The sequence below is a fragment of the Mustela putorius genome, unplaced genomic scaffold (genome assembly GCF_011764305.1).
Source record: "Mustela putorius furo isolate JIRA1106 unplaced genomic scaffold, ASM1176430v1.1 tig00003834_pilon_pilon_pilon, whole genome shotgun sequence".
Lineage (NCBI taxonomy): Eukaryota > Metazoa > Chordata > Mammalia > Carnivora > Mustelidae > Mustela > Mustela putorius.
This window is the reverse complement of record NW_025421987.1, coordinates 55,566,456-55,589,021: the sequence shown is the minus strand read 5'-3', so window position 1 is coordinate 55,589,021 and position 22,566 is coordinate 55,566,456. Positions and strand designations below refer to the sequence as shown.

Genomic DNA, 22,566 nt, shown 5'->3' with positions numbered 1-22,566 from the left:
GGCTACAAGGAAGGCTCTCTTTGAACTGACACTTTTAAGACTTGGCAGTTGGTTATTTTGACAGGTTGATTTCACATCATTTACTGCTATGGATCACAGTGACAAATGGCAAAAAAGAACAAGTTTCAAACTAAGGTCTGCAAGGCACAGCCTTCCTCCTCAGGATGCAAAAAACTGGCTTCAAATGTTAAAATCAAAACCCTTGGGGAAGAAGTATAAAATGGTACAAAGCAGAGTCAAATCTAAAGAACTGTTTGTAAATCTGGCAAATTCTTATAAGATTGAGCTACTATTAAGTTGCTTAATTTTTGTCCTGAGATGTTCCCTAGGGCTATCTACTTACCTATAACTTAATCTACCCTAAACAGAATGGAATGGAGAACCATTAAAATTGTAGTTGTGTCTCTGTTTAGGAACAGGTAATAGAAGAAAAATAATTCTGAAATTCAACTCTCAGTATTTAAATAAAATACATATTCGTTTTTCTGTAATAACACAGAAAGAAAACCAATTAATGTGTATGTATGTTTGTATGTATATATATAATTTCCTTAAGGCATAAGTAAACACTAAGTAATTCTTATTATTGATCTACAACTTCAAAAAAGATTCTACCTTTATTATTTTCATTTATTTTCACCCATGATAGTAAAAGGTTTTGATTCTACTTGGTGAAATTTTTATTTGCCTGTTTGAATGTTGCAAAATCTCGCAAATCTTTCAGAGATTTTTATCTGAAAGTTCTAAAAGTAATTACAAATAAGAAAAAGTGATTTAAAAAAAAGTAATTTGATTATATAAATGTATCATTACAGGAAGATTTTTTTTAAAATAAGTGGCTTTGTCCTTTTTTTTTTCTTTAAGATTTTATTTATTTGAGAGAGAGAGAAAGCACAAGCAGGGGGAGGAGCAGCGGAGGAAGAGAGAGAGAGAGGCAAACTTCCCGCTGACCAAGGAGCCCAACACAGGGCTCAATCCCAGAACCCTGGGACCATGACCAGACCCAAAGGCAGATATTCAACAAACTGAACCATCCAGGTACCCACTACTTTATTTTTAAAAATGGAATTTAAGGGATTAGATGAGAACTCAACCCCACAATAAATTTATTTAAAATATTTTGAATACTGACATTTGTGTATATGTAAAAATAGGTCTACAGATCTCATCAGATTCTTGAGTAGGACAACAGGTTTCCAATGTTATCAATCACAAGTATAAGCACATTTCCATTTTAGTTTTTAAAAATAAGTAGAATAATATCTTAAAGGATTTATCTTTCATAAAATATATTCTGATTCCTTTTAATCCAACTTTAATCAGCAGGAAGGTTGCATGCATATTTCCTAATTAGCAACAGGAAGCTCCTCCACCTACATAAGAAAAAAAAAAAAAGGAAAGAAGAAAAAGAAAGAAGAAAAGAAAAGAAAGGACAGAAAGAAGACAAAAGACAGACAGAAATGACCTAAACACTGGGACTGATTTAGCAGGGGCCAACCCCAACCTGACACTTGGTCTCCTCCTCCTTAAACAGTCCTCTGGCACTCTGAGCTCCAGCCCTCTGTGTTCCCTTCAGGTGAATCACCAACAGATTCCTGCAAGTTCAGGAAATGCTCTTCCCCAGTCTACAAATCTCACCTACTCTCAGATGTGAGTCACTTACATTAGCAAGAGAGCAAGTTACTCGAGCTGTTCGGAGCAGGACAATCTCAAAGGACACCCTCGAGGGGCCCAGGGGAGAACCCACTTTCTCCGACAGGGGAGAAAAATGCTTATTTCTCATGCTGTGCGAGAAAATCCACTTCTCTGTCAACCATAGTTTCAAAGCTTATTCTTAATTAGAGTTGAGGAGCCTGTTTCAACTTGAAGACACCGTATCAGGTGAATGGACACCCAGACACCGCAATGAAAGGTAAATAAAAAAAAAAATTTTTTTTTTAATTTTCTTAAAAGCTGTGGCTGATAGGACACATCACTAGACTGTAATTATCCTTCTGCTTAAACCTGAGGTCTGAAGAAAATGTCGAAATGAGAATACTAACTGCATAAGATAATTTAAGTCTTCCCTCTCTGGGAGGCACCACGTTCCAAAACAGGGGCCATATGTTCTTCATGAAGCTTCACTGTTTCCAACTGGGGCGGGTGGAAAATGTAAATTATGCATTGTGCCTCCAAACATGGAAACGATGACTTGGAAATCACTTAAGTTTAATTTTTTTTTATCACATTTACTGTATTCAATGAGTAAAATTCATAGTGTCTTCTAATTGTTTCCCAAGACCCATAATATACATTTGTTTCATTCACATTTTTTTTAAAAAGGAGAAACCAAAAGAAAAAAGATGATTTTCTGTCTAAATTGCTTCATTTTGATAAAAACATCTCAATCTTTTCATCGTGCCACAACGAACAGGGCGATCCTCATTCCAATTCCTTCAGAGATCATGTTAAAACACGTCCGGAAAGGCACTGAGAAAACCGCCCGGCTACCAACAAAGGGCTCCAATACCTTAGTCTGGCCTCACATTCAAAATGTAAGGTAGCTTTTGCTTCACTGAGAAAAACAAAAAATAAGCATGGAGATTTGAACTTGCTGAATTTATGACAAAGACATGAAAAGATAGGTGAGCTGCAAGTAGGGTGACTTTTGACTCACTATGTTAACATTTACCTACTAAGGAACTCAGTATTACTAAAACTGTATGGGGCAGGGAGGGCCATGCACTGATCATACTGTATATCATTATTATCTCTGCCATTCTGAAGTTAACAAAAATCTTCCCTTCTTGAAATTAGGAATCAAGGAGCTTCTCTTAGTCCTTCAGCAATACCCTTTGCTAAGACTATCATTTCCAACACCTACTTGAAGAGTGTTTTTGGTATACATGGGTGAAGGCAGAGTGGCTGGAGGGATAGCTGGATTCCTGAATACCATATTTAAGGATGTAGGTCAGGGGTGGAGGAGAGGGAAGTAATTAGCAGAAAATCATAACTTTCATGAAGAAGCTAAGGGGAAATTTCCTAAGCAGAGACAGTGTGCCGTGAGGAATTACTGCACTCAGGGAAGGGAGTGGGTGAAGGGAGACCAAATGAGAATTGATGTTTTTTCTTTAGGTTACCAGTGTGCATGCCCCCTTTTTTCTGTGCGTGCCTGCTCTTCTTCCTTCCTTGATATCCCAGGGTTTTGCTTCCTTCAAGAACAAAAAATATTTCATACTTTGCCCTTGTACTCAGAAAATGCCACAGAAATTTAACATAGAGGAGACAAGAGAGTCATTTGCTTTTTGTATGCCTCTAAATAGGAAAACACATAAAACTCCCCTCAAAGCCTGTCCTAGTGAGGGCAAGACAGAGTGAGGCAAAATCTAGGTAAAATCACGTGGGAGTAGTCTACAGTCTCCGGGATAGATGCTCTCTGCACAGGCAAGGGACAGTAGTTTGATTTAGGGCAGAAAATCCAGGACCCGCTGCAAAATGTGAAGGGTTTGAAGACTGTGCCAAAGTTATCAGAGTGAGCTGGGCAAGCCTCTTCTCCAAGAGCTCAGTAACATCCGTCACAGTAAAATGTGGGGATCAGATCAGATGGTCATTAGAGGGCCCTTGCACCTCTCCAGTCCCACAGTGCCACTATATATATATATACAAACAAACACACATATACATTAATTGGTTTTCTTTCTGTGGTATTACAGAAAAGCAAATATATATTTAATTTAAATACTAATAGTTGAATATCAGAATTATTTTTCTTCTATTACATGTTCCTAAAGAGAGACACAACTACAATTTTAATGGGTCTCCATTCCATTCTGTTTAGGGTAGATTAAGTTATAGGTAAGTATGCTGAGGTACTAGAATTGGTTACCAAGAACCAAGACATGGCTCAAACTAAGGAATACTTGGAGGGGAAACTGGGTGGAGCCAAACATGATAAGGAGAACTTATCCTTTCCAATTCTGTCCCAGCCAACTACATAATGCTAATCAAATCCCAACCTCTTTAGGTTCCAGATTCTCTCTCTCCCAAGATGGAGATGAATACAGTTTGTTCCCACTTCCTCAGGTAGAAAGATGTGCACTAATACACACACCAGGGTCACCTGCAGTTTTTGTAGTTGTGACCATCAAAAGAGAGGGGAGAGCAGAGGCAACCATTCTTGTGATTAAAAAGTAGTTGAGATGGGGGGAGGGGTTGAGGGAGGAAAGGGAAAACAAACAATAAAGGTTTTTTTTAAAGATTTTATTTACTTATTTGACAGAAAGAGATCACAAGTAGACAGAGAGGCAGGCAGAGAGAGAGGAAGGGAAGCAGGCTCCCTGCTGAGCAGAGAACCTGATGCAGGGCTCCCTCCCAAGACCCTGGGACCATGACCTGAGCCAAAGGTAGAGGCTTAACCCACTGAGCAACACAGGCACCAGGAGAAGGCAGAGGCTTTAACCCACTGAGCCACCCAGATGCCCCAACAATAAAGTTTTAACAACAGAATCAATTGAGGGTTGATGGAGGGAGGTGGGTGGGGGGAGGGGCTAGATGGGGGATGGGCATAAAGGAGGGCACTTGTTGTGATGAGCACTGGGGGTTGTATGTAAGTGATAAATCACTGAATTCCACTCCTGAAACCAATATTGCACTGTGTGTTAACTAGAATTTAAATAAAAATTTAAAAAAAAATTATTTTCCAACTAAAGAAAATAAAAACATTTTTTAAAAAATGTAGTTGAGGAGAACCACCTGGAAAACATCAGGGTGAAAAAGAAACAAGACTCAAAACATTCTGCTTCAGGGGCGCCTGGGTGGCTCAGTGGGTTAAAGCCTCTGCCTTCAGCTTGGGTCATGATCTCAGGGTCTTGGGATGGAGCCCCAAGTTGGGCTCTCTGCTCAGCAGGGAGCCTTCCTCCTCCTCACTCTTTCTGCCTGCCTCTCTGCCTACTTGTGATCTCTGTCTGTCAAATAAATAAATAAAATATTTAAAAAAAAAAAATTCTGTTTCAGACCAAAGGTCAAAGCCAAACTCCTTCCTGACCTGGTTACAATTTATTTTTCTCTTTAAGTAGGCTCCACATTGGGCATGGAGTTCAACAGAGGGCCCAAACTCCTGACCCTGAAATCAAGACCTGAGCTGAGACCAAGAGTCAGATACTTAACTAACTGAACCACCCAGGCGCCCCAACCTGGTGACAATTCATTTCTGTTTTGTTTTGTTTTTTTTTTTTAAGGTTTTTTTTTTTTTTAAGATTTTATCTATTTATTTGAGAGAGAGAGAGAGCATTAGAGGGGAGAGGTCAGAGGGAGAAGCAGACTCCCTGCTGAGAAGTAGCCTAATGTGGGACTCAATCCCAGGGGGACTCCAGGATCATGACCTGAGCTCAAGGCAGATGCTTAACCAACTGAGCCATCCAGGCACCCCTCTGGTGAAAATTTGTAAATACTCTTCCTCCTGATGTAGCAAAAATGGGCAAAATAGAGTTTGTTCTCCATCTTGTACCTAAGTAGCATATTTCATCTTTTATTAACATTCTTATTAACCAAAGATGAAAAAATTTACACTAAAATGCATTCGAAGAAGAGCACTGCTTCACTTGTTAAAAGACATCACATTAAGTCATTTGAATCAATGACTCTTTAATAATGCAATTTCTGAAAACAATTTCTATCATTTTGGAAAGAGAAGGTAACTCCTTAAATGACTTTCTCTAATGTATTAGATAAAACTCATGACACTGCCCTTCTAGCCTTAATACTAAAACAACAATCACAGGGCACCTGAGTGGCTCAGTTGGTTGCGCCACTGCCTTCGGCTTGGGTCGTGATCCCGGAGTCCTCGGAACAAGTCCCACATTGGGCTCCCAGCACTGCAGGGAATCTGCTTCTCCCGCTGACCTCTCTCCTCTCATCTCTCTCTCACTCTCTCAAATAAATAAATGAAATCTTTAAAAAAAATTCATAACACACGTCGATAGCTTAATATATGCCCAAGAGCACTGTGGATTTTAATCCGTATTTTAAATGAAGAAAAAGCTTCACACATCTATAAGATGTATACTGCCATTACCTCCATTTTACAGCTGAGCAAACTGGAGTTGAAAAGGTACCCAAGTAAGCAGCAGAGCTGCGCCCCTGAATCATGTCTATCATCAGGCAGCCAGCCATACTGTGCAAGTTCGGAGTCTGCGCTGTTGGCTATTAGTGACTTCTTTTTGATGCATAGTTTGTAAGCAAAATTATATAGACTTGTGATTTACTTCCTGTACTACTTGACTGTAGGAACTAAATGACTGTCTTGGGTACATGATAGCCCCCACTATGGAGCTACTTTACTTCCTAGTATTTCCAAAAGAGGCATCACATTATAATCAGCACATAAACTCCCAATTTGTGTAGAAGAAGCAACAACGGGGCAGTTAAGAACACAACGCTCCCTGACTTGTGTTCAAATCCAGACTCTTGTCTCTCACTAGATGTGTTAATCTAGGCTCTCACACTCAGCTGTCTGATGAAGGAACCTCTCTAAGATTCAGTTTATTTGAAAAATGGTGGGTGGGGGGATGGGGAGAGGAAGATACTGCTCTTACAAATACCCAGGAAGCACTGAAATAGTTCTGACTATAAACCAAGCACCAATAAAACAATCTATAAGGATCAATGAGGTAATATTGTGGTAATACCCCATTCAATCATCCAATCAATCCAATGATGAATGTTTTACATTAGAGAAAACTCAGGCATAGGTAATCCGCCCAAGTAAATGAAAGATCTCCAACTTGAATTCAATGTCTTTTACTAAATTAAAATGTATCTAAATAATTCAGAACCATCCTATCTGCAAAATAGTATTAGCCAGCATTTGCCAAACCCTCACTCTTACTAATATTGTTGTTGTGCCTCACAAGATAGAAACACAAACACAGACTTCTTCTCTGTTAGCAGAGGAGCATTAGCCAATAGCCTGAACATAATCTCAGGTCAGAGATACTGGCATTCAGCCACCAGAGCAACTCTCCAGAGGACAGACAGTAGGGTCAAACTCTGCAGAAGCCAGTATGAGAGGGCAGCTGAAATGAAATCATGGAAGGTCCCTGCACTAAAGATGCTTCTGATCTAGTTGAAGAAAAGTGGTAACAGAGACCACTTGGGCTGTCAGCACTCAGGAGCGTGGCTTCAGGCAGGGAGATGGCAGAAGAGGGGCAAGAAAGGAACACATGGACATGAGCTGCCTCAATACTGCAGGCACCACAGGGCCTGCCACACTCCATTAGGGATGGATGACCTCCCTGCTCAAGCCTCTTCCTCCTTCTACCTACCAGACACAAAGGTTATAAAGGAAACTGAAAAGAAATTATCAGTGGCCTTCTCAAAACAATTTAGATAGACTGGCTAAAAGAAAAATTGGAATAACTACAAAATTATTTGTTTACTGGTTTACTGGATGCTCTTACTAAGATAGTCCTTCACATCATGACTAGGTCCCATGTGGCTACTCAGGGCCCAGAGCAACATATAAGACTTAACTTATCAGAGCTACAATTATTTTTTAGTTGTTCCAACCAAACATTTTAAAGGTCTACACAGCCGAAATTCAAACAAGATACTCTTGCATTGTGTTGAAGTGCCTATGTAGTACTCACACCATATGCAGCAAAATGAATGAATAAAAGACCAGTGGATGCTGTCAAAACCTAACTACTATATGCAGGCAGCAGAGTATTATGATCACTGTTGAAGAGATATTTCCATTGTATGTATTCAACCCCAATATTCCCCTTTCCCTGAAACATTCTATGCAGTAATATATTCTAAGAACTGAAATTTCTCAAGTGGTAGGCATATTAGGTTGAACTATATGAAAATGCCATTTTGACCTATAAAAATAATATGTCCATGTGGTTCAACCTAATACATCAGCAATAAGGAAGAAGAAATTTTGGAGCTCTTTGAAGAGCATTCATCCCAAATTAAATACACTGCAATTCAATTCTGAAATCCTATAAACCATCCCACAGCTTGTCTTACAAACTCATCAATTTCAGTTAAAAAGGAAAATACTAAGGGAAAATTGGTAAAAATAAGGAAAAGGTTTGGAGCAGGAATCCCATAACAAGGCTCTGGGTCCCCCTAAGGCATGAATAGAAACCCCAAGGAGAGGTCTGACATAGCCCCACCATGAATGAAGTTAGATGTCACAAACTGTAACCCACAGACAAATTTTATGTGGTCTGCCCAGTGGGTTAACAAAATTAATCCATAATTTAAAATTCATGTAATTTTATATAAAAATCCATTTTTCTTATAAATCAGATAGTCTGGTAGCAACTGACCCGCATACTTATGTAACAACAATCCAGAGCCTAAGAGTGGGGCAGCACCCCACAGATCATGCATTCCCCAGCCCTGCTGATTACCTCCCCCCACGCTCCAGCTATTAGCTGTCTTTTATCAGCCTAACGATACTGTTAATGATTTCGCCTTAGACTTGGCTCGCTTTTTCTCACTGACATGACCTATGGGGCTATATTTAAATTTGTAACTCTCCATTCTAGTCTTTTTTCTTAGTGAGCTATTCAGAAACATCAAAGGAGTGTTTGACCAGCCTTCCTCATGGTCTCTGGCCATGTCTTTCATGAGATCAGCTGCCAGTTCCTATTCTCTCAGCCCTCCCTGGATTGTACTCTTTTCCTTCAGATGGTAAAAGAAGATACACATAAAGATAAAAATGGCAGAAATCCACTAAGATCAGATTAGGTCACAGGAGGCCACATTCCATGAGAGCCTAACATTAAAGCGAATGTCTCCTGAGCCTCACACTATGTTGTCAAGTACTATGCTGGAGATAGTAGGATTCAGAGATGTCCAGGCATTCAGGCAAACAGGAAAAATGCAAAGTAGCTAGAGACTTGAACAGCCAGGCTAAAAACCATAAACAGCTAGAAAACCTAGGGACTGAGGAGTGCTGACACAGTACAGGGGGAAACATGGAAGTCTTTGAGAAGAGGTGGCAGATCAGTGAGGCTCAAAAGCCTCCCAGTGGACAAGGGAGAGACAGACCGGGAAGGTCTGGTGCAGGAGTGTGGGAGCTGCCAAGTGGGCAGGTAGACAAGATCATCAGGTCAGCAGGGTACCAAGAGGGTGGCTTGAGAGGTATTCTGTACAGGACAAAAAGCTGGTGAAGGTTATAATGAAAGGAAATATGACAGGCAGAGGAAAGAGAAAACATAGGTGACAAATATTATAATAGTACAAACAGATTACTTATTTCTCCTAGTTGAGCAACTTACCATCTTTATACATCAAACCAGAATTATTTTGATTCAAATATTCCCACTAGTTTGAGAATCACTGTTCTAAAAATAAGGTAATTAATGCCAGTGAGGTTAACAGTAGGAATTGCTTTAAAGAAAATGTTCTCTGTGTGTATGCATGTGTGCATATGTGTGTGTTTGCAAACACACATATGTGAAATTAATTATATGTGATGCCAGATCCTTTTATTACATATATATGGGGAGTGGGCAATTTATTTCTTCTTTTTATAAGAGGACAAAATAAGAAACAATGAGGGTTTGATGATAAAAATGTAAAATATCCACTAGCACTGAAGACCTCATTAAGAAGTTTTCAGATTGCTAATAAAGGTAAGGGAGGAATCTGAAAGAGGACTTGTCTCTTAGGAATCAGTCTTTTCTATTAATTTAATTTGTCTGATTAAACTGTGATCTGAAGAATTAGGGTAGCTAACCTGACAGCCATTCTACTGATAGGTATTCTCTTGAGAATATTTACCCTTATCCATAGCTAGAAAACCATAATGATAACCCTATTGGAAAGATGAAGATCACCTCCACCACCATCACCAGGAAGAATAACATTAATTAACTCTTAAGTTTAATGCTTAAGCCATGGAATGACTTTTCTGAAATAAGGAATAGCATCTCATTAAGCTTGTGGAAAACACTCTTCCTTTCTTCAGGATGGTAGCCAAACTAAACTCTTTATCTGGGATCGTAAATTCCGAGAATTTTTTTTTTTAAGGAACCAGAAGTTCCTTGAAATATATTTGTCTCCACATACTCATCTGAAACCACTACTCTGGTTATTGAAACTACAGCGTGTAACCTCTCTAACCAGCCTCTTCTATATCAATAATGCAGAATCCAACTTTGCCAAAACAGAAAGTAAAAATGTACACTTCAACTCCGTAAACTGTGAAAATTTAACCATATGACTAATAAAAATTGTACTACTGAGCAGAAAAAAACCTATTTGCCCTGCATTACACCCTTATATTATTGTAGTGCTTACAATATAAAATTGACTTTATATATATTATCACATGACATCTCAAAGTACCTTTGGGAGCTAGGCCAGGCATTCACTGCTTTCCTCGTTTCAGAGATGTGTAAGTTTAAGCTCTGAGAGGTAAAATGTTTTGTCCAGGATCACAGACTTAAATACTGAGTCAAAAACTCAATACCTGCCCAGGTCGAAGACACTGGCCAGGCTACTTCTGAGCTTCCAATAATAGAGACAAATGTCAGAACAGAGACCCTCTGGGGTCACTACAATGGAAGCTCATTTCCTGGCTTTGCCTCTCACTGTGGGTGATGTTGGGTAGGTTGTGGAATCTCCCTAATAAGATTCCCCTCCTGTAAAAAGGGAATAACCAGGTTTGGGGATAAGGTTAGGAAGAAGAATTAGACTCAAGCCTTGACTTCATGGAGTTGACTACCCACTTTACATCACTCCCAAATAAATACTTGTAAAGCAAGTGGTCAGGTCAAAAATATGCTAAATCTCAATGTGAACCAAAATACACATAATTTTAAGCTATAGATGTCAAGCACAACTCTGGAAAGAGAACTTTAGAGCAGGACCTGAACAACCTGAATGAACAACTGTGTACTTTGCATTCCAACACCTTTGGGATGGGACTCCAAGCAGGCATTAATGAAGTGCCCAATGATGACAGTCACCTCATTTTATTACAAAAACAAGTAAATTGTATCCAGTGAGATAACTTGTTACTTTCCCAAGGCCTCCAGCAAAGCTGTTAACAGTGCTGGAAAACCCTCACTCCCTCCCTCTCTCTCAGATTTAAATTGGGAAAGCTTCTTGGGTTAGAGGCAATTCCAAAGGCAAGAGAAGCTGTACCTTTCATCAGAAACGTCCTATTAGATGTTTTTTATGAGTACTTCAGGAAACTGCAGCACTATTACCATTATGAGCTACTGGCTTAGCTAGAAAACGTAGTAGGAAAGTTTTCTTTTCTGTAAGATCTGAAATTCTCACAGTTTTGGATATGAGCCTTTGAAGAACAAACTGGAAGATGGAAGACAAATAGAGGAGACAGATGAAGCCACCAAATAATCACTCCACAAAACGATGAATAGCTACGACCAGGGAGCGGGCACTTACTAGCATTCCCCTTTCATATCTTGGTTGGAAGGGCAATAAGGAGATCCGGCACAGCCAGAGAGAACGAAGGCCCGGCTGTGTCCTAGAAGGGACAGCTGCTGGCTCTTCCTGCTGCGGCAGGTTCCCCCCAGTTAGGTGCAAGGGGCTCGCCAAGCATGCTGAGGTGGAACACAGCAAATCTGAAGAAGGCGGCTATGTGCACAAGGTTAGCAATTCCGCCCTCCTGGATGCAGACCCTTCCCCCAATGCTCCCGTCACCCTTAAAGGGGGACAGCAGAGGGCTGGACGGACATCCAGTCCGAGTCTCGAGTCTCTATTCTACCACTTATAACCTGTCCTTCCCTGGGACCCAGAATCTCATTCTCCCACCAACAAAAGCAGTTTAAGAAGTAGTAAGGTTTTTGCTTAAAGACCCCAGCCCAGGCCTCAGCACAGTGAAAAGATCAACTGTGACAATAATTCTCAGGTGTGAGCTAAGTAAGTTCTCCCACCACTATTTTTCTAGGTTGCTAGGAGGTAAAAGGAAAATCATTTGGAGAGAATGCTAAGCTACGGTCCCTAAAGCAAGAAAATTCAAGACTCAATAGGGAGGGGAACAGAGGAAAAAGAAGAAAAATACATGTATAATTTAAACAGAACATTTGATGATCCATATAGTTCAAATACAGCCACATAAGATTAAATGATAAATGGACCAAAGGTTACAAAATCAGGTATCTGCAGGATCAAACAGGTACTGCTCCCAAAGTGAGGCGGCCCAGGTGTGTCAACAGAGAATGCTGCGGAGAGGGACACGGGAGTGCACTTCCCATCAGGAAGAGGCAGCAAATACCGCTAGAATGCTCATGCTCACTGTTTGCAGATCTCATTTTTCAGGAGATGATCCAAATCCGGGTTCTAATGTGAAATTTCCTGATATTTTCAACATTGCTCAGGTCGAACAAAACGAGATCTCCAGTTTAGAGGACTGGCAGTCTCTGCACCAGCTGGACTGGGGAAAACAAACCTCCCCCTCCCCCACCCCAACTCCTACCCTCCAAAAATAAGCTCCATAAAATCATTCCTCACTTTTATTCCCAGGCAGTCTAATAGAACTGCAGCTTCAGTTTTAATCAGATCTGAGCTGAATGCTGACTCTACCCATTTCCTGCCATGTGAGTCAGGGCAAGGTAATTACGTGTCTGAAACTCGGATCTTCCCACCTGGGGGAGAAAAGGAAATAAAGCACCTGGGTCACTGAACCACTCTGAAGACTGTAGGAAAATTAGCAACTAGTCCAAGGTCTAAGATAAAGGAGACACTTGGAAGGCCTTGGTCCTTTCCCACTACCCGCATTGAAAAAGCCAGCATACAACCAACAACAGCAAAACAGTCAAAGGAGGGTATCAATGGGTGGCAGGAAAAAAAAGAAGAAAGGGAAAGAAAAGAAAAACAAAACAAAACAGGTCTCTAAACCTCGATACCATCTAACCTCAGGAATGGCTGTGAGGCTTGGGCCTACCACAGACATCACATTCCTGAGTGCTTTCATCAGCTCTCAGCAGGGCACCGCCCCCCTCCCTGCCCCGCAAGGCCATAGGTGGCCCAACAGGATTCCCACCCATGAAGGAGGTCCTGGAACCAAGCCATTACTGCCGCTGCAGCCATCCTCACTGGGACACCCTGCAGGAGCTGGGACATGCACGGGGCACACGGCTGCTCTGGAGTCAACCAACCACACGGGGAGCCCTGAAGCTGGAGAACACACAGCTGTCAGAGGAGGCTCGGAGACAACTGCAAGGAAGGGCGAGCTCGGAGAGCTGAGAGATCCGTCAAAGGGCTCCTAATAGGGTGGCTAAGACCACAAACCACATGACACTACCAGGGTGAACAAGGTGGCGAGAACTCGGCTCCCCTTGTGGCCAACCTACCATTCCCCAAATGCTACTCGTTGTGTCCCTATGAGACGTAACAGGAATGAACAAGACAGCCCCTACCCTGTGCAGCTCTGCCAGCTGCCTCATAAACATCCTCACTTTAACCTTGCATACAAGGGACGTAACATCACACTCATGCTATACATGAGGAAATAGAGGGTCAGAAAGCTAGTAGCTAAGAGGGCTGAGCTTGAAAGCTAGCACTCCAGCACACTGCTGCCATACTCAACTAGGAGTAAGGACAAGGGCAAGGGAATATTTTAAATGCCAGGCATTCAGTGGGAAGCATAACAGAATCTTCCACTGGTCGTATGCCTGTCACTCTACCTTCCACCCTTTTCTCTCCTTCCCATCACAGGCACACTTTCTTTGAAATTGTTCCCTCACTTCCTCACCTCACAAACATTACTCTACCCTCTGTCAACAGGCCTCTGCCTCTGCCCTACGCCACCCCCCCAAACCGACAAACACGCACAGTACAACACGTGCAGTCCTGGCAAAGATGAACAGTGACCTCTTTGTTAACTGAATCCTATCCAATGGCACTTTGCTCTCCTGTATTACTTGAATTCCCTGCAGGATAAAATGAAACCTAGCTTCTCATTTCTTGAACTTTCTTCTTGATTCACAAGACATTACTTTCCTCTAATAACTGGCCAGCTCTCTGACCCTCCCTCAGGTACTTCCCCTTCCCTAAGAATTCTCTCTGAAAGTATCAACATCAGCTCTGTCCCATTCTCACTCTACTGGATAGGTTCCTCCTGGGTAATCTCATTCCATTCCCACCGCTTATTCTACAATGGGTCCTCTGTTGACCTTAAATGTGTATCACCACCCAGAAGCACTCCTCTGAGCTCCAGACCTGTACCTTCAATCAACTAGCAGATATCACATGAATACATGAGCATCCTCAAATCAAAAATTCCAAAACTGAATTCTATTGAACCTTTATGCAATTCTCCTCTCATTTTGGCCCTAACACCTCAAACACCTGGGAGGCCAATACCCCCTCCCCTCCCTATTCAGCAACATCGGGCTCTAGTTTCCTATCTCTCTATCATTCGATACCATCATCATCCACAGATTACTGCACCTTCTTTGGCCACATTCAGCCTTTCCACATGCTTCTTTCCCATTGGACCTACAGCAAACCTGCCACAATTTCCAGCACCACCGCAGCCACAGAACCTCCCTGACTCCCATTTCCCCTTATCAGGATACATCTTTTTTCTGGGTCCTCCTTAAGGGCTTTCTGTGGTCTCTTGCTGCTGCTTGTGGTTCACCCACTTCTAGACACTGCTCCTCTTCCAGCTGGGTAAACTATATTGGAATTCTTATTATTTAGTAAGGTGTACATGAAGCCAAGAGGGGGTGGGGAGGAAAAACGTGTAACTTGGGAAGAGAGAAATGTAAAAATCAAGATGTGTTTGTTAGGTAAACTTCAGGAAATGTTTCCATGAGAAGCTTGATTCAAAGGGGGGGGGGGGGGAGATTTACTGAACCCAAGGATCATTATTATGAAGATTAGAAAACTAAGTGAAAGAAAGAAAGAAAGGAAGGAAGAAAGGAAACTAAGTGCTTCAATCATCCTTCCTGGTAAATGTTGATAAGTAAAAACAAAGCAGAGTTTCACCTTCTTGTCTTGATTTTTAAAATCCTGCAACATTTGCACCCAAAAAGGAAAGATTCTTAAGAGCCCTTATCCTCTATGCTCTTGGACCACCCCTACGTACTACACACTGTAGCAACTGGACATGGTACCTAAATTATCAAAGACAGGATTTGAGTAGGGAGGGGAATCACTAAAAATTTGGGAGCCATTATTTTCCATCTACTACTAATCTAGCACCTAAAAGTCATGATACTAGGGAACAGAAAAGAAGGGCAAAGTAGCAGAAAAAGACATTTTAAAAATTTTTTTTTTAAAAAAAAAAAAAGAAAGAAAGAAACAAGTGCCTCTCCATTTGCTGCCAAATTCTTCAATATACTTCTGCCTGCAAAGTGCTCTTTCCCTGTTGACTCAGCCAATGTAACTGCTTACTCCAGCCAGAAATCTGTGTTGTACTTGAAGGAGATGAGGTTACTTGGGGTCTCTTTGCAGCTGTATAGTATATGAGCAACATCAGGAAAGAGATGAGCAATAGTGTGACTTCCCCTACAGCAAGTCACTCATTCCATAGAACTATCTGACTTTAGCAGCATCCTTACCAACACAGTTCTCAAGATTTCTTCTTTTATCAACACTTCAGAGAAGCCAGAAAACAGAATAGACAGGGCTGTTTGAAGGAGAAGTAGGGGAAATGTTCTAAAGCATTCAATGTTACAGGCATGTATGATCTCAGTTAATCTTTATATATAAGTGTGTGGAATCTGAAGCATGGAAAAGTTCAGGAATTTAGCCAAACGTACATGCCCATCACTCAAACCCAATTAAATTATTCACTCCTAATCATACTTTGAGACTGAATGGAACACAGTTATCACAGAGAAACACAGGGACTTAACAAGACAAACATTCAAACAATATTAAATTGTTAAGGGAAATCTATGTTTGAGGAAAACACAGAAGCCGGCTCACCTAAATTAGAGTCCTGACTGGGATTTTCTAGGTTCTTCAGGGCAATTCCAGAAAGGTAAGGTGACTTGACAGAGATCACACAGCTGGTTAGTGTAAACCCAGAACTAGAACCCCAGAGATTATAAGAATAGGATACTAAAAGTATGTAAGCTTATAAAACACTCTTATTGTCAGTGCTAGATTTAAAAAAAAAAAAAAAAAGCATTTTTTACAATAATTTCCAATTGCATATAAGTTCCATCACAGACGCATGCTCAGGCTAGGGGAAAAATGGAATTCAGTAGAAGCAGGGATGGGTGGGACGATGTAAGTGAACACGTCCTGAGCACATTCCTAGACCCGGTTCTGATAACTGTCTTGTGGACTATTTCACATAATCCTTATCCCAATCTTGAAATAGGATGATTACGATTCTCATTTCAGAGAAGAGTCACAGAGTCACAGAGACATTAGTAACTTTCCCACAGCCATACACTGGCATTCAGACAGACAGCTTGCACAGAAATGGTCCTTGCTCCATGTCAGGCTGGAAAAGGACACAGAAGTATGCAACTCTCCTGTGGCACAGCTGTTTGTATCCAAAGAGCATGCCTTTTCTGAACTGTGAAAGCACATACACGTATTTTTAGAGAAAAGATAGGGGTGTCTGGGTGGCTCAGTTGGTTGGGTATAGGACTCTAGATTTCAACTCAGGTCATGGTCGCATCCCACCCTGGGCTCAGAGGGGAGTCTGTCTGAGAATCTCTCTCGTCCTCTCCCTCTACCCACTCCGGGCCCAGCTCTCTAAAATAAATAAAGCTTAGGAAGGAAGAGAGGGAGGGAGGAAGAGAGGAAGGGAGGCAGGAAGGAGGGAAAGGAGAGTGTAAGGTAGGGAGGGAGGGAGCGAGGGGAGAAGAAAGGAAGGGAGGGAAGAAGGGAGAGAGGGAGGGAGGGAGGGAGAAAGAGAGGAAGGAAGAAAGGAGGCCAGCTGGCAGGCAGGCGGGGAGAGCGATTAAATTACTGTGTTCATATTCCTTCCAAATCCACTCTCACCCCCCCACCCCGCTTTTTTTTGCCCAGGACTCAAGCCAATAATAACCTATGCCGAACCCTGCCCTCAGTCATCCTCAAGTGTTTCCTGACACGTATTTTTGCTTCCAGTCCATCACAACTAAAGAATGGGGCTCAACCTGACACTTGCAAAACTACCAGGTAAGCCATAGGGAGAAAAAACGCACAGAAAAATCTTCCTTGATCAATAACTGTTATTTATACTGTATGAAAATTTGGGGTTTTATTGGCCACCAAACCAATTAGCAAAATACATCAGCATTTAGCCTGGTCTTTCATTAAATATAAAACAGGGTAGGACAGCATCACCGAGAGCAATTTAACTTGCTATTACATAATTCTAAGCTTTGTTCCATCTACAGACGTCTCAAAAAGGGACAAGAAAGATTAACATTTGTGGAAGATTTTTATACCCAAACTAAAGTACCTACTACTTTCCAGGTATAATAATGTAAAAACTAAGGTTCACTGAGGTTTTCCAGGAGGCCAAAGACCACATCTTCCTCCTCTCCTGGGGAACTATTTCAACAATGACCACACAAGGGCAGCTGTGCCATGCTGTCTAGTGACACCCTGTAATTTGCACGACCCGTGTGTTTCATTCCTACCAGGCAGGTAGAGCAGTGACATATTGTTGATAATTTCACATTTTGTGCCAAAGAGGGACACACCCCAATGAGCAATAATGTAGCTACACCGAAAGCAAAAGGACCAAGATTCTTCACCACTCTATCATTCCTACCGTGACTGCAATTGAGACAAATTGTAGTTAATGACATAAGTTACAGAGTGAACATCTACTAAGTACTAGAGACTGTGCTGGAAATAATGTTTGCAGAGAATTTAACTCTTGGGAGATCTGGCAAAATGGCTACAGTTTGTTCTCTTTTACAAAGCTATGAAGTGACTAAACCAGCACGGTCAAATAGGACTTTCTGCTACATCCCACCGCCTCAACACCTGTACAATACTTCTCTCATACATGTGCTGCCACCAAATGTTAATTTACTGTAGAACTAGAGTTCCATGTCATTGCCTTTGTTGATATAATTTAAAAGGAGTTGGTGGAGGAAGAGCAGGAGAGAAATCTGCACCCTCAACTGTTACTCTTTATCAAGCTCTGAGCTAAATAATCCAGGTAATAATAATGTCCTAGTAAACAAGGAGTGTGTGAGAAAATAGCCTTTACACTGTAAAAACACCTTCTAATTTTTCTTAATTGGATCACCAAGCTACCTGTCATTAAAAACCTTCCCTAACTATGCCAAGTTTTTTTATTGACAGTGAAGACAACATGATAAAATCGGCCTGGGTGAAGAGAGCCACATACTTTTAATGGCCATTGTTCCTGAGCAGAATTCTGTGCACAGAAAGACTTCTGAGCACACCAACTAGCTCTGGAAAAACTGGGGGCAATGACACAGAAGAGAAGAAATAAAAGGCGTGACTGGCAAAGAAGAAAATAACATAGACTTGCTTCTTTAAAAAATCAATTAGAGAAAATTCTCTATATGAAGTTTGGAGCCTTCCAGAGCAACTCACAGACAACAAACCAATATTTCCCTCTCTTCTACCATATTATTTCATAAAATAACCCATAACAAGTTTAACCACTAATTTGCTTAAGCTGCAATATAAATGTGGAATTTGTGAATGAAGAAACAACCAAGCCAAGGCTTATCCTACTGAATTAGAAAGTCCTGTATTCCAATTGGTTAGTCCTATACATAAACTAAGGAAGCAAATACTAGGAGGTGACATAATCAACAGGCTGAACATCAGACTCGCAAAGCCACAGTAACCACAGTGGAACAAGGTCACTTGCACTTAATATTTACAAGTTAGGAGACAGAGTATTTGTTAAGTACTATTTTTGACATTCTGATTTAAGACTCCATCTATAATAATAATCATAAATGATCAATAAATCATCATTGAATAAGAGTGCTTCTTCATACAATTAAAACTTTAAAACAGAATGACATACTGAGGAGACACACTAGCCATAACAAATGCTGGGAAGTGTGGATCTTTCCACCCCACCGTGGCCATGCACTGCCGTGAGGCAACACTGGGCTTAAAATAGTCCAAGGTGAGCATGCTACAGTTGGTGAACCGTTCTATTCATACTTACAATGGCTTTGAAAACCATTTGTTAATTGCCGTTAAGCACAGCCATCGTATCAGGATAGATGTGGCTGCCCCTTTCCAGTCTGTGTCCCTTGGCTGGACCACTGATCCTGATTAAAACTGACTTGTCCTCTCTCGATTTCCCACAGGGTTCTATCCTGGGTTAGAAGAAAGTGTCTGTTAATAGTTTAATTTAGGAAATTAATTCAAGCACTTTTTCAACCCAGGTAAAACTGCACATCTTGAAAAGCTTCTCATAACAGGATGTTGATGGGGATCTTGTGGCACAGAAGCAGCCAAGAGTCCAACATTTCATTAAGTTAAAATAGGCTTGAATGATACTGTTCAAGACAATATTTGAAACTGGCAACAGTAATGTAGATGGCAGCTGAATCAGGCATTTTAAACTTATAAAGCTCAATAATACTATGGGTCTCATCATAACAGGCTAGTCCAGGTATAAATTACTAGCCTGTGTAAGGATATTTCTGCCAGGAAAACCAGTTTTTAAAAACACTTGTAGCGGCGAATAAAAGGAAAAGAATTAGAAAGAGTACAAGGTTATTTGGGAAGAGTCTACCCTTAAATTTTAGGCAGCAATTTAAGAACCTGCTTTTGAATTATAATCATCAAACTATCTCCCCTGTTTCGTTTCTTCAAAGAAGGTAACCAAAATAGATACTACACTGCCTGTTATATAAGGAAATGAGACAAAATTAGTGTTGTTACCTCTAAAATAATATCGTTCCAAAACATAACTGTCATTATCATAAACACGATTAATTAGTGACAAGTAAAACTTCAGTAATGACCTTCTTCTAAACTTACACCCAAAAAAGTTCATTCGAAAATTGGGTTAGTCCAGGTTTAAAAGAAAAAAAAAGAAAAGCTGATAACAAAATATAACTGGATGGACACAAGATTTATTGGGGGATATGCTTGCAAGAGATTGCAGACAGAAAAGCAAGTCCAGCCCCTGTGCAGGAAAAAGGAGCAAGGAGGTCAAGTAGGAAGGTTCACACTACAGTGCAATATGAAGGAAGTTTGCACCAGCCTGAGGAGTCTTCTGGCCAAAGTCATTTGTCAAAAGAAACTCTTCTGTCCCAGGAAAAGTCTTGTCTTAGTATCCTTCCTGTGTTCAGTTACTGACTTAGAGCAGCTCTTGGGAAGCATCCATGAGCAAGAAAATGGTGGCCGACTCAGCCCTGAGCTAGAGCTGCCTGTGGATTTTGCTCTCCTCAGCAGGAGATGCACAAGACCCATTTTCATGGCTGCCACATAAATAAGAGGCTCACACACCATGTTCCTGATTATGTGATAGAGTGGTATGGCATGGGCCTTTAACAATATGAACTAAAAACTCAAAAAAAAAAAAAAAAAAAAGTAAAAGGCTTAAAATTCTTATCTAAGTTCAATAGATATAATGTAGGCTTGTAAACAAAAATAGGTATGAGCCTAGAACGGTTTTTGACAAATTGCTCTCCATGATAATAATCTTATATGTTAACAACTATTTTCTTTTGTTTCTATTCCTGACAATGGTCCCCACTAAAGGCTCTTACATTCTATAAGCAAGCCATGGGCAAAAAAATCATCCAGTAGTTCTACTGTCTCAATCGCTGATGATTAAGCAGCTTAAAACCAAGAACAGCCAGTGCTAGCCCTTTTATTTTCATTACAGGAAAATCCAATTTTCTGCCCCCAGATTTCTTTGATTCTATTTGTAATGATATCAAACACTAAATTAAAAATCAGGATAATTGGCACTGGAATATTAATCTTCATTTTCAAAAGACTGGCATGAAGAACCAGAAATACCACATTTTACACTCAAGGGACCTCAGCATGTATGTGTCTGGGGAAAGGGAATGAAAGGACTGGGGAGAGAGGCCACCAACACTGGGGCCACTCAAAACAGTAAAAATGCACTACAGTAACTATTTAAATTGCTAAGGCGTTTTTTAATTTGCCCAAAACAGCGATGGCCTGTAAGGGAGGCTAGTAGTCTGCACAGCACACATGAGAAGCTCTGACATCCCATCTCCCCACTTCTCTTACAGATAATGAGCTGCACAGCCAAGGGAGTCACGCTTTAAGTAACATGAGTGATGGACTCGGAAAGAACACCACTGTTAACAAGTTTGACACGATCGTCTTGCCTGTGCTTTACCTCATTATATTTGTGGCAAGCATCCTGCTGAATGGTCTAGCAGTGTGGATCTTCTTCCACATTAGGAATAAAACCAGCTTCATATTTTATCTCAAGAACATAGTGGTTGCTGACCTCATCATGACGCTGACATTTCCATTTCGAATAGTGCATGACGCAGGATTCGGACCTTGGTACTTCAAGTTTATCCTCTGCCGATACACTTCAGTTTTGTTTTACGCGAACATGTATACATCCATCGTATTTCTTGGGCTCATAAGCATCGATCGCTATCTGAAGGTGGTCAAGCCGTTTGGGGACTCTCGCATGTACAGCATAACTTTCACAAAGGTTTTATCTATTTGTGTTTGGGTGGTTATGGCTGTTCTGTCCTTGCCTAACATCATTCTAACAAATGGCCAACTAACCAAGGAAAACATTCACGACTGCATGAAACTCAAAAGTCCCTTGGGAGTCAAATGGCACGAAGCCGTCATTTACGTCAACAGCTGCCTGTTCGTGGCTGTGCTGGTGATCCTGATCGGATGTTACATAGCCATATCCAGGTACATCCATAAATCCAGCAGGCAATTTATAAGCCAGTCAAGCCGAAAGCGGAAGCATAACCAGAGCATACGGGTGGTGGTGGCGGTGTTCTTTACCTGCTTTCTACCCTATCACTTGTGTAGAATTCCTTTTACTTTCAGCCACTTAGACAGACATTTAGATGAATCTGCACACCAAATTCTGTATTACTGCAAAGAAATGACACTTTTCTTGTCTGCATGCAATGTGTGCCTGGATCCAATAATTTACTTTTTCATGTGTAGGTCATTTTCAAGAAGGCTATTCAAGAAATCAAATATCAGAACCAGGAGCGAAAGCATCAGGTCACTGCAAAGTGTCAGAAGATCGGAAGTCCGCATATATTATGATTATACAGACGTGTAGGAGTTACAAAGGCCATGAGGCCTCCTTATTGGTTGAAGTCCGAGTGTACAGAATGTAAATAAAGGTTTCTTTTGATTATCCTCGTGTCAGCCTATCAAAATACGGATAAAAGAAAACAAAAATGGTATGAAAGTTGGGGATGATGTGGAACTAGGAGAAACATAAAGGCGTGCCCAAAAAGCAAGCTAAGCTAGAGGTGGTGTGTAGCCGAGGGGCAGGCTGATGACTAGGGTGTCAGGAGCAGACCGCAGAGGCGGAGCGGGGCAAGGCAATGTCAGTGCACTGCAGCCAACTGCCAGGAAATGCTGCTTTGAAGCCACATCAGAGAGAAGAGAAAGTGGAGAGAAAATAACTGTGTAGCTATAAGGTTTAAGATTTGGGCT

At 41.0% G+C, this 22,566-nt stretch overlaps 2 protein-coding genes across 11 annotated transcripts in view; one reads left to right on the top strand and one right to left on the bottom strand.

Annotated features, from left to right (window-relative positions):
• MED12L (mediator complex subunit 12L) overlaps positions 1–22,566 on the bottom strand; it is a 324,346-nt gene that overhangs the window by 103,182 nt on the left and 198,598 nt on the right. The window lies entirely within an intron of this gene.
• GPR87 (G protein-coupled receptor 87) lies at positions 1,454–22,261 on the top strand. 3 transcript variants are annotated; one of them, XM_004755555.3, is made up of 4 exons: positions 1,454–1,912; positions 16,963–17,094; positions 21,144–21,798; positions 22,063–22,261. In XM_004755555.3, the coding sequence occupies exons 2-4, from the start codon at positions 17,061–17,063 to the stop codon at positions 22,181–22,183; spliced, it is 810 nt and encodes a 269-aa protein (XP_004755612.1). In that variant the 5' UTR covers positions 1,454–1,912; positions 16,963–17,060; the 3' UTR covers positions 22,184–22,261. The 3 variants fall into 3 exon arrangements, with proteins under 3 accessions (XP_004755612.1, XP_044944459.1, XP_004755611.1); XM_045088524.1 differs by adding an exon at positions 2,414–2,624 and having other exon boundaries at positions 1,457–1,912; positions 21,144–22,261; XM_004755554.3 differs by having other exon boundaries at positions 1,458–1,912; positions 21,144–22,261.

Excerpts from the sequence above, each read along its gene's own strand:
- GPR87 (XM_045088524.1), top strand. The coding sequence starts at position 17,061 with ATGGGGCTCAACCTGACACTTGCAAAACTACCAG. Across the intron at positions 17,095-21,143 it reads GACACTTGCAAAACTACCAG|ATAATGAGCTGCACAGCCAA; the intron begins GTAAGCCATAGG and ends CTTCTCTTACAG.